This window comes from Cebidichthys violaceus, unplaced genomic scaffold (genome assembly GCF_023349555.1).
Source record: "Cebidichthys violaceus isolate CVI_PGR_0920_01 unplaced genomic scaffold, fCebVio1.0.p SCAF_17, whole genome shotgun sequence".
Classification (NCBI taxonomy): domain Eukaryota; kingdom Metazoa; phylum Chordata; class Actinopteri; order Perciformes; family Stichaeidae; genus Cebidichthys; species Cebidichthys violaceus.
This window is the reverse complement of record NW_027176340.1, coordinates 5,726,451-5,743,950: the sequence shown is the minus strand read 5'-3', so window position 1 is coordinate 5,743,950 and position 17,500 is coordinate 5,726,451. Positions and strand designations below refer to the sequence as shown.

General features: G+C 41.4%; 1 protein-coding gene across 1 annotated transcript in view; it reads left to right on the top strand.

The window, feature by feature from the left end:
• Positions 1-17,500, top strand: part of iars1 (isoleucyl-tRNA synthetase 1) — a 42,922-nt gene that overhangs the window by 25,141 nt on the left and 281 nt on the right. Inside the window, exons 15-27 of the mRNA XM_068712327.1 lie at positions 1-68; positions 1,637-1,831; positions 2,121-2,207; positions 2,967-3,050; positions 4,864-5,008; positions 5,984-6,104; positions 6,308-6,399; positions 6,823-6,900; positions 7,477-7,598; positions 9,900-10,002; positions 10,465-10,548; positions 13,475-13,649; positions 15,905-16,017. The exon at positions 1-68 is cut by the window's left edge and continues 6 nt beyond it. Of these exons, the coding sequence (XP_068568428.1) occupies positions 1-68; positions 1,637-1,831; positions 2,121-2,207; positions 2,967-3,050; positions 4,864-5,008; positions 5,984-6,104; positions 6,308-6,399; positions 6,823-6,900; positions 7,477-7,598; positions 9,900-10,002; positions 10,465-10,548; positions 13,475-13,649; positions 15,905-16,017 (1,467 nt within the window). The remainder of the gene's footprint in view (positions 69-1,636; positions 1,832-2,120; positions 2,208-2,966; positions 3,051-4,863; positions 5,009-5,983; positions 6,105-6,307; positions 6,400-6,822; positions 6,901-7,476; positions 7,599-9,899; positions 10,003-10,464; positions 10,549-13,474; positions 13,650-15,904; positions 16,018-17,500) is intronic.

Genomic DNA, 17,500 nt, shown 5'->3' with positions numbered 1-17,500 from the left:
TGTGTCGGGTCCATAGCTGAACTGGAGGAACTGACCGGAGTCAAAGCAAGTGATCTGCATCGGGAGAGGTGAGTCACTGATCCAACTCAGAGATTGTTAGCCAACCACCTGAGCATGTACTCAGTGGTGTGTGTCTGCTAGTGTGATACCCTCAGATTCACCGGCTGTATGTGTGTAGACGGGTTAACATGAGAACAGTTCATAATATGGTATCTGTGTGTGTGTGTGTGTGTGTGTGTGTGTGTGTGTGTGTGTGTGTGTGTGTGTGTGTGTGTGTGTGTGTGTGTGTGTGTGTGTGTGTGTGTGTGTGTGTGTGTGTTGGTACATGAATTTGTGCACGTTTAAATCTGCCCTCCGCCTCTCTAATGTGACCTGTCTGCCTGAACCAGAAGTGTGCTGTGGAACACAGATCACTTTCCTCTTCCTCTGCTCGTTGCCTTTAATCACCTCCACGGGGTTGGCCAACTTTAATTGATTGGGGAGGAAAAAAGGATCCGTGGTCCTGCTCCCGTGTTTGGATTGTGTGTTTATAAGGTGCCTGTGCAGGTTTGGAAGACACGGAAAGGTGATGGAAGTGATTTTAGCAGTCCTTTAAGATTAAAAGAAACTCATCTAATTAAAAAACCTTGTTCTGTAACAGTTCATCAGATGTTTAAAACCAGGTTTGAAAAGTGTGCAGTTGGTTGAACCTTAATAAATACAAAAAGATGTATGGATCTCTCAACAGCTAAATGGGCGGACTGTTACATCATATAATAAGGTGTGAAGTGGCCAACTCCCAGAGATAATGGCTCTGCCCGAAATTGCGAACATTTTAGCAAAATCTTAGTAACGCACCACAAAAATGACATAATAAACTACTCAAAATGTACTCGGCAGTGCATTTCTTTCTGGAACGTTCCTGCTCAACACTCTCCCTTTCCTCAATAGGCCCAGGAGCAGAGCTCTTAGAAGCAGCAGAGTGCTGCAGCAGAGTGGGCTTCAGCGATTACTGAAGGTGTAATCTGCAGTTCAGTGCTGATCATTCTAGAAATGTGCAGTAGGCTGTTGCTGAATGGTAAAAGAAAGTAAATGTGTGTTTAATCAACTTTCTGTGTATATGTGATGTTAATATTCTGTTGTTATTTTTGTATTCATACAACTGAATTTAATCTATTATTAGTGGGCACCTGACACTTTGTAGCTACTACACCCAGGTTCATCTGTTTCCCTCCGTTTACGTGACTTTACTGAAGAAACAATTCTTTTTTTTTTTTCGCGGGCTGAATCTGAGGAAGTCGGTGTGTGGAGTAAATTAATCCATATCCTTGTGTCTGAAGCTTGTGACCCAAAGCAATAACCGAGCTCATTCTAGTGGATGTCAGCACATCGTTAGCAACATTGTTTTTTTCTTAAGCCTCGTTCCCAGAGGTAAAAGATTATAAAAAAAAAAATCCTTGTTTTGGACTGCAGCCAAAAAAAGCCTATAGACGCTCGGATCCATGTAGTGTACAGATGTTTGAAAAGTGCCCCACGGCAATACGAAAACCCTGAAATAAAACCGGACCGTTCAATGTGTTATTGCTGCCATTTGTCTTCACAATTGTTCCTCCTTTCTCTTTCCTTCCCTCCTCCTGTCACCACTTTCTCTGCCCAGCATCGACGGTCTGACGATCCCGTCGCGGTGCGGTAAGGGCGTGCTGCGGAGGATCACAGAGGTGTTCGACTGCTGGTTTGAGAGCGGCAGCATGCCGTACGCCCAGGCCCACTACCCCTTTGAGAACAGGAAGGAGTTTGAGGAAACTTTCCCGGCAGACTTCATCGCCGAAGGCATTGACCAGACGAGGGGATGGTAAGCTGTGGATGAATGGATAGATGGAAAGAGGAACGGTGACATTGAGTCCTTTCCTGCTGAGTGCATTCAGGGAAATGACGAATGCACAGCATGAATGTTGTGTTTCTAAAACACTCATTTTTGGTTTTGAATTAAACAGAATAAAAGTATTAAATTAGTTAGTTTATTAAGAATTAAGTGATTTTTTTTTTTCCCTCAATCCTACCTCGGAGAAAGAATGACTTGTAATGTTTCAGACCTGCTTGTCACGCTGACCTTGTGTGCTATCTTTTGAATCCTGCTGTAGGTTCTACACCTTGCTGGTGCTCTCCACAGCGCTGTTTGGCAGACCGCCCTTCAAGAATGTCATCGTTAACGGATTGGTCCTCGCTAGGTGAGTCCATTGACTTATTAACAAGCCCCTCTTCCTCGTCTTTCTTTCATTTGCAAATAAAACGAGTCTTCGTTAAAGATTAAGGCGGTTCTCTTGTTTTTCTGGTCAACAAATTCTGTGAAAATATCAAAACCAACAATGGGTCTCAAGAGAGATTTCCAATCAGGCTTTGGTTACACAGGCAATACTCAATAGCAGGGTTGGTTTTTGGTTTTAACGAGATTTGTTGACAGTAAGAAAAATACAGGATATTGCCAAACTAATGCTTTCAGTCATTTTCAAGCACATTTCTGAGCTTCTTTTTTTTTTTCTGCAGACGTTAATGTTTTTCGTGTTTGCCTACAATAACCCACTGGTTCCCCTCCTCTTTACTACAATTTGTTCCATTTCTTTTCTTCTCCACCTGCCAATTCATCCCCATTTTTCTCATGATCATTGTGGTATGTGTGCTGCAACATTTAGCCCTCCGAGCCGCTCTACAATAGGGCTAGTTGTCGTGTCCTCAGCCCCGGGGTCTAAATGCAGCACTGTGGCCTGCTGACCTGGAAGGACTTGACTAATTTGAATACCAAGTGCTTGGTTTCTGACATGCACTTTTGTGTGTGTGTGTGTGTGTGTGTGTGTGTGTGTGTGTGTGTGTGTGTGTGTGTGTGTGTGTGTGTGTGTGTGTGTGTGTGTGTGTGTGTGTGTGTGTGTGTGTGTGTGTGTGTGTGTGCGCGCGCGCGCGCATTAATGCCTTTGCTTGTCTCACTCCTGCAGCGATGGACAGAAGATGAGCAAGCGCAAGAAGAACTACCCAGATCCAGGGCTGATAGTGCAGCAATATGGAGCGGATGCCCTCAGGTCAGCTCTGTGCTTGAATGTGAATGAGTGTGTGTTTCTGAAGCATGAATGTCTTTGTGCCGGTGGCAGGGTTCTGTGCGTTACCATTAACCTACCTTATGTTATTAGCAGGCATGGCTTTAAAGGCTTTTGAATCGCTGTCCACGCTTAATTAGGCTCAAACTTCGTCCTGCTAACAGTATAGACACGCTCACCCATACTGTACATCCGCGTTCACACACACGTTTCTCCTCATACATTCGCTCCTTCGCCCTGAGCAGTGAAAGTGCCACGGCCACATGTCCTAATGAATAAAGCACTATGAAGTTGCGCCATATGCTCTCAACCCGTATATATTGATGAAGAGTGAGTTGCAGAGATAAGGGGGGTAAAAAGGCGTACATATGTCTGATAGAAACTGAAGCAGTGAGAGGGTGAAGTGTCTATACTTCACTGTGAGGGCTTTTTGTTGGTATTTTCAGTGTCAACTGTCTTCATGTTTGCTCATTTTTAGGTATTTAACCATCTGATGGTTCTGTCTATTCTGCATTTTATGTCAAGGGTATCTGCAGTAGTTGCTGCTCTTAAAATCGCTCACAGCCTATTGCATGAAGTTGCATCATTTAGCTCGCTTCCGGAGTCGTCGTGAAAACCTTTTCTAACCACTCTAACCCAGTGTGCTGATGCCTGCCACAGACTATTATATCCATATGGATTATTCAGGTTCTCTTCTATTGTCATGTCAGCAGTGTCTTTATTTGGCCTTGATGGAGATAAGAGATTAATTTGTAATGGGATGCTGTTGGTAAAATTTGGTTTTGGCCCAAAACGTTGTGCAGAATCTATTCAAGGTGGACAGTTAAACTAATTGATGGAGCTAATTAAATCCAGACTGCTGAATTGCTTTGCATTAAGAAAATGCTGCCGGCCTCACTGCTTCCTTTTTAACGGTGTCCTTTAAGTGTTTTTACTTAACATAAAGTGAAGTGTTTACCTAAGAATGTTGTGGCAAGAAGTTTTGAACTTACACCTTTTCTTTTAAGCCCAGAGCAGCTCTTCTTGCTCCGTTCAATATGTAGGTACCGTCACAATTAACGACGTGGGTCACTCGCGTATAACCGTGTGCGTGGTTTGCTTGCTTGCAACGATTTGTGTTGTTTCCTGTCTTTACAAGAGCTCAATAGGGCAGTATTGACAGCTGGCAAACCCAGACTTCAATCGTTTGCAATTTAAAAAGGAATGTGATCGTATCAGGCTTTATATAGAAGATATTGAAATGTTTTCTCTTCCAGAATAAGTGATTTAGTTTTGCTTATGTATTTATATGTTTTACTTATACTTTGTTTTATCCCTGTACCTTCCCGTTTAGTGCATTTAAAGTAACTCAGAACATTGTGTAACACGAGGCAGCTTCTCACAGTTTTGCAAAGTTTTGTTGTGCATACTTGTATACACAACAAATGTATACTTCATTTGTTTAGTTCTATTTACACAAACAGTGTCACACACTCAAACACATCTATACACACAGCTCAGTAATTACCTGTGTACACACTGTTAGAGGTCCTGAAACTCCTGGAGACCCAGGAGCTTGATTCGGACTCGGGCTCATTTAACTTCTCTCCTTTCATGGGTGTGTTTTGTCAAGTATCGGAGAGAGCGTTGTCCTTTCATTGTCCCACACACGCCTCTGCGCTGCAGCGGTAGTGTGTGTTTGCGCGCATCAGTGAGAACTTAGAGGGCCGGGTCGGACTGACAAACTGCAGACTTATATGCTCTCTCACTCACTCATTATCAATGCCGCCACACTGACCAACTCCGTCTCTCCTCGTAGACTGTACCTCATCAACTCCCCTGTAGTGAGAGCAGAGAACCTGCGCTTCAAAGAGGAGGGGGTGCGAGACGTGTTGAAGGATGTCTTCCTGCCGTGGTATAACGCCTATCGCTTCCTGATACAGAACGTACAAAGATTACAGCAGGTAATGAACGGAATAAAAAGCTCTCACCTTGCATAACTCCTACGGTGTTGCTTTAGCTATTCCTGGTCTAAATAGCACAGCAATGCTTGATAGCACAGGAGATTGTTAGTGTTATTAACCAATTATTTAGAAGGTAATCACCGGAACAAAAAGGAAATCACTTGTTGTTGGTGCCATGAAATAATGCCGTAAAAGCTGCAGTAATGCTTCGTCCCGATGCCCCTCTGTGATTGGTTAAGTGGCCGAGGGTATTTGGGTCCAGATTGGGGAAAAAAACATCAGAAGTATTAAATTTGGTTTTTTTTCCAGATTGTCCTGTGAGAGCAATTTTAAGAAGTAAGAATTGAATTGAATAGATTCTTCACACAGGGTACTAGCTCTCCAGTCACTTTACGTGATCACTTTTACACTTGCCAGCCTGTGGGTAAATTTAAACGTATCAATGTTGCCACCTACAGACAAATAAAGTAATATCTACAGCATTCACACACACGCACAGACAACAAAACTAGAAATAATTAAAAAAACTGATATTTTTTTCTGAGATTGTATAAATTAAATACAATTTATTTCCGATTAAAAAATATTGACAGTCTTAATATCACGCTATTTCAGGAATCTGACCATCAGACAAGGGAACCTATATGATCATAGTCCGTGAAAGCAGGCTAGCCTACCTAATAACTATATCAGTACCTTTAAAAATGAATGACTGTAGTAACTCTGTTTGCCTGTAGGTGGCACATGTGACAAAATGCTGCAGAACATGCTGATGACTCACAACAGTGTTTTCTTTTCTTTTTCAGGTCCACACTTTTACTTTTCTTGCCTATATTCTCGTATATATGTGGGACAGGTTTCAGGCCTGATTTCAGTAGCTTCGCATCAACTATATTGTGCTTCTTTGTAAGAACAATGGTGACGTATGTTAATGTTTTGTTTAACTGTGTGTGTGCTTGTGTACTAACGTGTCAGGAGGATGAGATTCGGTTCCTGTACAATGAAAACACAGCGAAGCTGAGTGACAACATCATGGACAAATGGATTCAGTCCTTCACACAGTCCCTCATCCAGTTCGTCAAGGCTGAGATGGATGGTGAGACATCCTCACCACACACACACACACACACACACACACACACACACACACACACACTGCTGTCATCACTTCATATGGACAGTGGCTAAGAAGATTAGTACTTAATATCTGAAAGTCGATCCCATCCGGTAACACGTTGTTTCTGTATTCAGCTTTATTAAACTAGAAAGGACAAACTAGACTGTAGTTTCTTGTTGCAGCTTACCACCTGTACACCGTCGTGCCTCGCCTGGTCAAGTTTGTGGACATGCTTACCAACTGGTACGTGAGGACCAACAGACGCCGTCTGAAGGTGAGATAACTGCTCTGAATCGGTGCTTGTTTTGATTTAAGGTTATTATGTAAGGCAGATGCAATGCGCCGCTAATGACTAAAACGTATGGAGTCCCAGGAGGGACAGTCACGAGCAGTAGTAGGATCCGATGAGTCAAAGTATAATCATACACTAGTGTATAAATACAGATGATGCAAATACTCTTTACAGTTTATGTCCTGTATCTTTCTTTAATGGAAACAGTGATTTAAGCTACCACTAAGTGTCCTCATCATCGCCACCATCTGCGGACATTTTGGAGCAATCAGTTTGCGGCCCTTCAAGTCAACATTCGGTTGAAGTGAATTGGGGAAACATGTGCTGATGTGTGTAAGGGCTCTTTTCTCTTTTCACTGTTCCAAGGGGATTGACTGTTTTTATGTGTGTGTGTGAACTTTGTAGGGAGAGAGTGGCACTGAGGACTGCCTGTGGGCGCTGGAAACCCTCTTCAGTGTTCTGTTCTCCATGTGCAGGCTGATGGTGAGTCATTTTGTGTGTGTGTGTGTGTGTGTGTGTGTGTGTGTGTGTGTGTGTGTGTGTGTGTGTGTGTGTGTGTAAAAAATAAATTGTATTGGGGAAATGTCTCATGGTGAGGTTTTGCTTTTGTGTATGCAAGACACAAAGAAATAACGCTGGTATGGACGAGGTGTGTGTGCTGGCATGGCAATGAATTATGCATGAGCAGTAGGAGTTTTTATTTATAACACATTGGAGATGTTTGCATGTGAGGCGAGATGCATGCTAAGCACCAGTTAGCCTAACCCAGATCAATACAGATCAGCTGTGAGAAATTAATTAACCATGGTTGAAATGGAAGAAAGTTACACTAGAAGTAACCTCACTCTGGCACCATTCCGTTTGAACTTTATCACCACTGAGGGGGGAAAAAAACTACCGTAAAAATCAGTTTCTATGCTGATTATGCAGATGCTTCTGACTTTTAGACCTTATTGTCAGAAAATGTAAATTAACTACAGTACAGAGCATCTAATAATCTTCTCTTCCTTTTCTCTCTCGTGTCTACTTGCTTTTTTTCCCCCTCTCTCTTCTCCTCAGGCTCCTTTCACACCCTTCATTACAGAGATGATGTACCAAAATATGCGTCACCTCATCGATCCCGCCTCTGTCGAAGAGAAGGACAGCAGCAGCATCCACTATCTCATGCTGCCCCAAGTCAGGTTGGAAAAAGCCTCGAATAAAGCTCACATTTTTTGATTCATTTAAAGCTTAAATTAAAGAGGGAAAAATGAGAGCCCCGAGAGCTAAAAGTGTCTCTTTTGCGATTGTGATGTCAATGTGTCACCTGTTTTCCCCTGGTCGCTCCCCACATCTTTTGAATATTGTACTTGGAGAAACCAGGCAGAAATTGAGAAGGGCTGCTGCCTCGCCTGAAATACAGCCAACGAAAGAGGGAATTATCACACTTTTATGAAATATGTAAAGCTATAGGGAAAATGAGCAAAGCCGCTAATTCACACATAAAGAAACAACGTATTTATTCTAGAAACTAGATTGATCATGGAATGCAATGCATCGGGATCTGTCTGAATCGATTGATCATCCCATCGTATATATATATTCGCTTTGCAGTAATTATTTAGAGCAGCACGTCACAGTCTTATTTATGATAGGAATGAAAATAAACTTTATATCGTACCTTTCATCCACACAATGCAGATCAAATGTTTCAAAAAGGAGAACGTCCTTTTTCTCAGAGGATATCCACTGTTAGTGCAGAGCTTAATCAGTCTCAGCTAGAGTGCGTGGCCTTGCTGTACCCCAATCGTATCACACTCTGAACTCCTCAAAGTGGACCCTTTTGAAGCTCAGACGTCCACAGTAGTTTCTAAATGAAGTTTCAGGCTTCACAGCAGCTGTTCTCTTTGGGTCTTAACCATTTCTTCTCTTTATTCCTGCTGTTCGCTGCTTCCTCTTCCTCTGTGTTGTTAGTTGATACTCTGATCAAATTTTCCATTTAAACATGTATTAAAATACATGGGAATTATTAGTTCTGTAGATAAAGATTTGCCTTTGAGCAATTTCTGAGCAGATATTTTTAGTAGTGTCAAATGCAAGACTTTGTTTCTGGGTGATAAAAGTTAATCGCAGATGCATTTTCCACAGCGCTACAAAGTTAGTAACAGCAGCAACATGGTCATTGAGAAAGACATTGAAATCCTTGTGCACAGCTTCTCTTAAGTTCCCTATCTTCTCGAAAAGCAGCCTAACCCCGTTTGTATTTTCAGAGTCAAACTGTTGCCGCCTTATTTAGAACGCAAAAAGAGATTTAGAGAAGCATTTGTGCTCTTGAAACAGAGAAATACTGACACAGAAATACAAAATTCTTGTCTTTTGACTGTCGGCCTCGCAGATGGATATATATTCACTTCTATTACTTGTGTAAAATGTGTGTCTTGGTGGCTGATCAGTTCTGTAAAGCCCGGGAGGAATGTCTAATTGCCCAAACTTAATTGCATCATCTTCAACAACGAAAAAGTTCTGACATGATTTAAATATCCACTTGATTTAGCGTAAGGAAAATTGTTTGTGTAATGGTTCATATAATCTCTCCTGTCACTTTGGCAGCACTCAGTGCGGCGGCTTTATTAGCCGCTTGTCCTTCCTGCTGTCGAATGGGACCACTTCACCCCCCCCTCCCAAAGGTCAGCCACCAATCAGGCGGTGGGAAGAGCTGCTCCTCAATCAGCTCATTAAATGATTGGCTGTCCTTGGAGTCCTCTCCTCTCTCATTTTACGCCACTGTTGTGTGCACACATGGAGAAGCAGGCTGTTGGAATAAATGAACAAGCATTGTGCGCACACACACACACACACACACACACACACACACACACACACACACACAGTGTGCTCCTCCAGACAGTTAGGGCTAATATCGCTATTATGCGTGATGATCTGGCTGTGCAGCTCTAATTTGAATTCAGCGGTGGAAGTCACAGTGTACCTTATTAGTGGATGCTCCCGAGTCAAACTCTGGAGCTGGTGGTTCTGAACTCTGTCTTTATTAAGATATATGGTACTAACCTTGTCCTGCTCTGTTATTCATTTTCCTCAATATAATAGTAATTTTAAATTTCTAAACCACTGATTAACCAGAATATGACCACCGCTGCCTGTACGTTTTGGCAGAAACGCACCTACGTCCCCTAACTGTGCCTTGAAATGGAACACGATTTCACAGAATACAGAGTGACTCTCGCTAAGAAGGTGGATTGTTTTAAAAGATGTTCTTCTCATCTTCCGACATCCACTTATTATAAGGAGGCAGCTCGATCAGGTGGCCCCCATTGCAATTGCAAACGTCTCACCAGGTTAAGGGTTTCGGATTAAAAAAACCGTTCTCTCCCGTATATAACCCAAACGGCAGAGTTTATTCAGACACTCATACCATGGCATTGCAACGCTACGTATGATGTGGTGATGCTTAGATTCTCTTTATTTGTGTTTCCGTATTTCAGGGAGAGTGTGATTGACCAGCGCATCGAGAGCGCCGTCTGTCAGATGCAGTCCGTGATTGAGCTGGGCCGAGTGATCCGAGACAGGAAGACTCTGCCCGTTAAGGTGAATCATCGACTTCACTATTCTATTCATGCGCTCCAGTATGAGAGGCACAGTGAATTAAGACTCCGGGAAACATACGATCTATATCGATTGCAATGTCCCGACTAACAAGAAATTGCAGCACAGAAATACCAAAGACATGTTTGTGTTTTGTTAACTGTAAAATATCATGTATATCACTTGTTTACAGTTATTTACAGGATCCCTATCTAGAATGATTAATATCTGTAAATATATTGCTTTTTTATTTTTGTATCTTACATCTACGAATATTAGTATTTGCTTCACACATCCGGCATCAGACATTGTCAGGACTTCCTATAGCTCTCCCATAGATATGGTTTTATCATATTAGTGCACTAAGTTATGTTGTTGTGTCAAATATGACAACCCCATTTCTGTGTTGTTTTTTTTTTTTGTGCTGGAACATATGACCCACTGTAATGTTGCTGTGTATTTCAGTACCCATTAAAGGAGGTGGTAGTTATTCACCAGGACGCAGAAGCTCTGAAAGACATTCAGTCCCTGCAGAAATACATCCTGGAAGTAAGTAGAACACGCTGTGTTTGTGCGATGATTTGTGCGGTCTTCTCAGTACTTTACCAGTTCTCTGCTTTTAGGAAAGAGGTGCATCTTCTGCTCCTACTTTTTTTTTTACTCCGCTTTGATCAGTATCATTAGATGTTTAAGTGAAAGAGATAAGCTCTCCTAGAACCTGCCAGTGTGTTGGTTTGATAGAGGGGAGGGAGCACATGCTCGCACACAGTCTGCATCTTCAGCTGTAATTTAAATGTCTGCGGTTGGTTCATCTAAAAAGGGGGAGGAGCCGATGCCTTGGAAAATGGTTTTACATTTGATCTACTCCAATTGCCTCACATGCAAAACCCTTCATCAACTACAGAATGCAGACTTTTTTTTCTCCATCACACGGAATCATTGAATTACTGTTAATGTGTTTGTGTACTTCATAGTCACAGTAATATGCTTCGTTATAGTTCACGCAGCTCTTCTAGCTCTTGTGTTACATAAAGAGCCTGCAACAGCTGGTAAGGTCACGTTTCTTTTGCCATTTAGACATCCTGTATGTTCAACTATATAAAAATCAATGTTTCCACTGTCAGTGTCTTTTTTATTTTGTAATACAACATTCACATAACATGCATCAGTGTATGGTTATGTACCGGAAAATGCAGATTAATTACAAGTGTGTCTGGTCCGTTCAGGTGCTGCCCAAAAGACTGGGGGAAAAAAACTCAGACAGACTAATTGTCATTTAGTGCAGGAAGCCATTAAACTGACATTATCCCTTTGTCTTTAGGTTTGCTTTTGCACCAACAAAGCTCAATAAGTCAATGTTGTTCCACAGCTGATTTAGATAACTACTCTTAAGTAAGAATGTTTCAGGCTTTTCAATGCTTTACCTGGAAATGTTGAAGTCTTTCCATTCTTAGTGATGCATCTTAGATGGAAAATTGATTGTGGCTCTTGTTTCCATATATGAGATGGGGATTACCTGTAAAAGGGCTGCTGGTGCAACCTTTTGTTGGAACCTTCAAGCTTAATCTTAGTTGGAGCCACTTCTTATCTCTCACTCTATTTGATTTCTGGTGAGGAAAACATTTAACCTTGCCGGCTTCTAGCTTCCCTCCAGTAAACAAGGTTTATTTGATCCGAACTGAGCAGTTTAAGGTCCTGCAGCCCAGAGAAGAACCTTCAAACTCTCTTACTATTGATGTAGTTTCAGTTGAGCTGAGCGTTTGAAAGTTAGGTTTCACCTTTCTACTGCAGCTTTTACTTAGATTCCTTCATTATTATTCTATAATTATTACTATTTAACTGATCCTTCTCTGTGATTCATTTCAATTTATTTTATCCCTACCTAAATGTGCAGCGATTGGGCAGCTATTGTTGTTATCGACTGGCTCACTGACTGGTTGATTTCATGGCTGACTTGCTCTCTGAGTGAATTACATTTTCTGTTTACAGCACGTCTGGAGCAATTACAGTTTTTAATTTGACTCCTACAGGATGTAACAAAGCATCTCGCTTAACTCGAGACCCTTCAGAAATGCCTTTCCAATGTATAGAGTAGCGGATACTATCGCCATTAATGCTAGCACTGGCATATTTCAGTGACCGGTGGGTGCCGTACCAGGTCGCTGGTCGCTAGCTGCTAGCTGCTAGCTGCTAGCTCTGCTGGGTCGCTCAGGCCCGCCTCAGCTTAAGCCCACTTTCAGAGTTGGTCTGTGTCGTCAAGATGGCGACGGCCAGAGCCACTCACTTTCAGCTTCAAAACGGCTCTTCAGAAACCAGTGGGTGATGTGATGGAAAGTACTTCCTGTATTTTATACAGTCGGAAGCCTTAATGAAGAAAGCAGGCACACAATTGGATTGGCGGTTGATGGCTGTAGCTTTGATCAGCTTAGATTTGCTGACAAGCTCGTTGCCGAGCTGAAGACGTTCAGTGGAAATATCCAATGACTTGCTGTTTTGTTTGACAGCAGCTTGAATATATTGTAATGCACCAACACCACACACAAACAAAGCCATAAATGTCTTTGAGATAAGAGAGGTGCTCTTTGTGCACTTTAGCGTTGATTCATTCCTATTTTCACAAACCAGGCTCAGCTCGAAACAGAAGTTCCAGCTGCTATTTTCCACCCCACACTCAGCCCACTACAGCAGCTTATCTGTGCTCAGATATGCTCGAACTAAGTCCCGCTTTTCAGTGTGATTGACTGAAAGAAGCTGTGCATGGCAGGCCAGGGTGGGTGTCACAATGGCTAAACTTAGTATCTCTATTGCTACACCAGACATAACCGGATCACAGATTTCTATCTCCGTTTAGATTTAGGAATGAATTGTACTGTACTGAAAGGCAGAAGTACCGCCTGTATAGGAGGACTCACTTACTCGTTGATTTCATGGCTGACTTGCTCTGTAAGTGCATGACTCGATGGTAATCAATTATTGATTTGCTCTTGACAGTACATGCCTGGGGTATTTAAAGTATTTAATTATTTTCTTGAGTTGTGTTTTTAAGTTTTCTATTAAGTTTAGCTTTAGTTCACTTTTAATGTGCATTGGCACTTTAATGATTGCGAACAGTGTTTTTGTAACTAACTCATTTATTTCAAGTCTTACATTGCTTTTGGATTGATTAGACCGATGTTGGGTGCAGAGTTTAAAATGTTTAAAGGTTAAACTGAACAAATGCAACCGGGTCACTTAACATTTGCGTTGTTGCCGGGAAGGCTTTGTTCATTTTATTTAGCTAATGTTTTTGGCATTTAATGATTTAACGACATGTAATGAAATCAGGTTTTTTGTATTCGTTTTCATGTTTGTTTGTTTTTTATCAACAGTAACAACCCTAGTAACTGGTACTCATCCATATACTTGGGAAGCATCAAGGCAGCGACATTACCTTTTCTAAGACATAGGTTGTGTCTTTTTTTTTTTCATCTTCCAGGAGCTTAACGTGCGACAGTTGACACTGTCAACAGACAAGGACAAGTACGGTATCCGTCTGAGAGCCGAGCCGGACCACATGGTGCTGGGCAAGAGACTAAAGGGGGCCTTCAAAGCCGTCACGGCTTCTATCAAGGAGCTCACCAGCGAACAGCTAGAGGCCTTCCAGAAGACAGGTATTGCTCTCCGTGTGTGGCGTCTGCTTGTGTTTTTAAAAAAAAGAATCAATATCTGTGAACTTAAAAATTACACTCAAAGGAAAATCTCTAAGCTAATGAAGTTCTCTTGTTCACACATGCACGTTTTTTACCATGTGTGGTCTTTATGCCAAAAACTAAATCAGTAGTCAATGATTTAGTTTACACAATCATTAATTAGTGAAGAACAGCAGGTTAGTGTTAGGATTTTACACACATTTACAACTGCACAAATTGTGTTGAAATCATATATATTTCACTAAAAGCTCAACTGTGAGTCCTTGCAATGAAGTCGAGTACAGACAGACAGTTTATCCTCAGAATGCAAACCCTTACCCTTCTGAAACTATAATCAGAGCTGGAGTACGGATCAAAGCTGTGCAAGGTATCTTGTCTCTCCAATTATAGAGAGACGAGGAGAGCCCCCAGAATCTCTGGGGAAGGAAGCAGTGGAGGTCAGCTGGGCTGTGGGAACTTAACATTTCCAATCACTTGGATGTTTGAAGTGAAGCCAATTGGAAGGAGAGAAGGAGGATGGGCGAAGGAAGGAAAGAGATAGATGTGGTAGAGGATGGTGGAAAAATGACGGCGAGAGGAAACACACAGATGATTGTGTGCAGCGGAACCAAGTAACATTTCACTGACTTGTGATTAAAGGCAAGATGGGACGTTTTAGATTACAAAACCTGCTTTTACGGTGCTAAACGGTATAATGTTTCACCTATCTCTGTTAAAAGGAATAGTTCAACACAGTATCAAGCTTCAGCTAGCAGACAATTGGTGGAAGGTACACCACTGTCTCTGAAATAATCTATACATGAAAAAGCTAACGGCTCAGACTTGACTCAGACTCACAGTCCACTTTTAACCTCTTGAGCAATTTCTAACTGAGAATCCGTAACTCAGAAAACCTTTTTAGACTAGAAGGGTGGCAATTTGGCGAGAAACTGATGTGCGTTCACGACCGTTGGTTGTATTACTCAATATTCCTTACCTGCCGCTTTTGATCCCATCATTTCGATGGGGCAGAAGAAAAGAGGTTAAGAGAGAAGGTGGAAAAGAGCGGAGAAGCAGGGAGGGGCACAGGAAATCAAACCATGGAAATCTAGGATTAGAGAGAAAGGGAGTGACTGGTTCACCCAGCCTCTGGGTTTGGAGAAGTGAAGAGGAGAGGAGAACCCTGTCACGCTTTTTAGTCAGGACACAGACGGGGGTAATTGCTGCCACTGGCAAAATGGAGATATAAACCTGACTAGAATGGGTTTGCTGTATTGTTTAAAAGCTCAGATCTCGTGTGGATTTGGCCAGGAAGACTGCAATGTGAGGAATCTGAAAATGCAAGTGAATACTGTTTTAGACCCATGCTAATTCAAAACAAAGCCCTGGCATGCATGCGGGTTAAGAGAGCACTTTACTCAGTATGATTAGGTGTAATTGAAACCATTTCTAGAATCCTTTCTACGAGACAAACACCGAAACAAATACTCATTTCACACTATCAGTTGGCAGTGTACTCAAATTTAATTAGGAGAATAGCCTGGCAAGTAATTGTTTATCATCCAATTTGCATAAAAGGCTGTTGTCAGCATCGATTTAATCATAATGGGCATCAAGATAGATCATTTACAAATGCATAAACGGAGTTTCATCCTCTCTTAAATTATACATTGTCTGTAATTAGACTGGTGGTATTTTATGTTTATAGAAAGCATCTAAAAATCCGTACGTTATACTTTTCTAGTTGAGTTTTTATGTTATTATCATTATTTAATATTGTGTAGTGATGTGAGTGATCTATTGTTCTTGTGTCACTCAACATCCAACTGACAATGTACCAGAACATTGTTCATGATCGTCTCTGTAGACTCAAACACATTGTTTTGTCCGACATGATTGTTGCCGAGAATATCCTGACCCCGGAGGAAAATCTTAATATTTGTGGTAGCAAATTAAGTATGGTTTTGACTCATTTTCTCATAGCCGCTGGTGAGTTTTGTGTGGGCTGTATAATTTATGGTGGTTCAGATATGTGGTCTGATGATGCTGAGACACAGTAGGGTTCCACTGGTGTTGAATTCTGCACCAACAGCAAATCTACTTATACTTACAATTCATACGCTGTTCTCTGACTTGATGGATGTTATTTTGTTTGCCATTTAACAATGTTTATTTTTAGGTTCAGTACCATAACTTGTAGCTCTGATCATTTTCATGTTGTTGTGGTTAATGTTAAGGGTCCATAAAGGTGGACGGCCACGAGCTTCATGAGGAGGACCTGAGACTCATGTACACCTTCGACCAGAGCTCTGGCTCAGCAGCGCAGTATGAAGCACACTCTGATGCACAGGTATGCTTGAAATTTAAACCCAATCATTTTTGCATTAGATAGGTTTTGCATACAAATTTAACATCATTCAGGAATTTTTTTTTTTATTTTTGTTCTTTTAGTTGATTTAATGTTTTGAACGCACGTCAATCTCCTTTCCTACACTTGCTGCACCCATCATAATTGATTGTATCGCATAATTTTTTTAACTTGTGAAAGTTGATATATCATTCATGTCCTTGTTTTCCACAAAGGGTTATAAATACTTGTTAAATTTCAGTCACTTGTTAACGAAAAGGTATAGAACTACGCACACGCGTACAGTACACCTCCCTCCCTCCTTACTGCCACATTACTATTGGATTGAGCTGCAAAGTGTAACCTGATATTTTAATATATATATATATATATATATATATATATATATGCCTTTGCGCGGCTGCTCCTGCACCAAGCTGCCATATACTGTAAATGCATTTATTCGTCCTCACTGTGAGTGTGATGTATGAAATCATTTCACGGCTAAGTGGAAACCGGCATGTATGCGTTTCCCACAGGCCCTCTCTAATCAGTGCTCCTCCAACCGTATACACACCACACGGCTGCACCTTCATACCAGTTTACTGAGCTGGCTTTTTAGTTCTCTCTGTTACTCTCGCTCGCTCGCACTGACTCTCCAGCTCCCATCTGTCTGTTTCTCTGTTCTTTCGCTCTCATATTCTTTTTGCTTTTGTGGACTTTCCTCAGTCACTCTGTAATCTTTTTTTCCCCCAATTTCTTCCCATGGTGAAGTGTTCGGGGCTAGCAGCAGCAGCACAACAGACACTCAATATTGTCATTATTGCTGCGTGGGTGGTTGTTGTTTTTTTTATTACTTTTACATTATAAATGTTTGAACCACAGTGTAAGGCATATTTATTACATGAAGGTTGCTCCCTGCCTTGTCAGCTGTATGGTTTTTAGCACGTGGCTGAAGGAGTCAGGTCACCGAGTGGAAGTCCAAGATCTTCATGTCATGTGAAATGATGTCACACTCTCCTACTATTCTGTCAGATGCACATTGTAATAATTGTGGGGTGTAAATGATTAGAGTACAACCTGTCAACATTCATTTTGTAGGAGCTTACTGTTTGTTGTTATAGTAACATGAAAATATTTAATTCATGCCTTAACTACATCACCTCGGCAAGGGTGTCAACAAGACTTTTTTTTAGGGTGCCAACCTAGAACTGGTACACAAGTACATACTTGATTGATAAAAAAAATTTAATAATAATAATAATTTATAAATACACCAAAAAAGTATGGTGTAGAAAAACACTTTTTTCTTACAATATACCTCAAAATTCTGTATTTCTCTTTGCCCGAATATTGAAAGTTAATGTCCGGATGAAAACTTTATATTTGTGCTCAAATACATATTGAATGAGTCTGGTTTGCCCCCACTTATTGTTGTTTTTTGTTGTTGAATTGAGCCAATACTGATTTCGGTCAGATACAGACT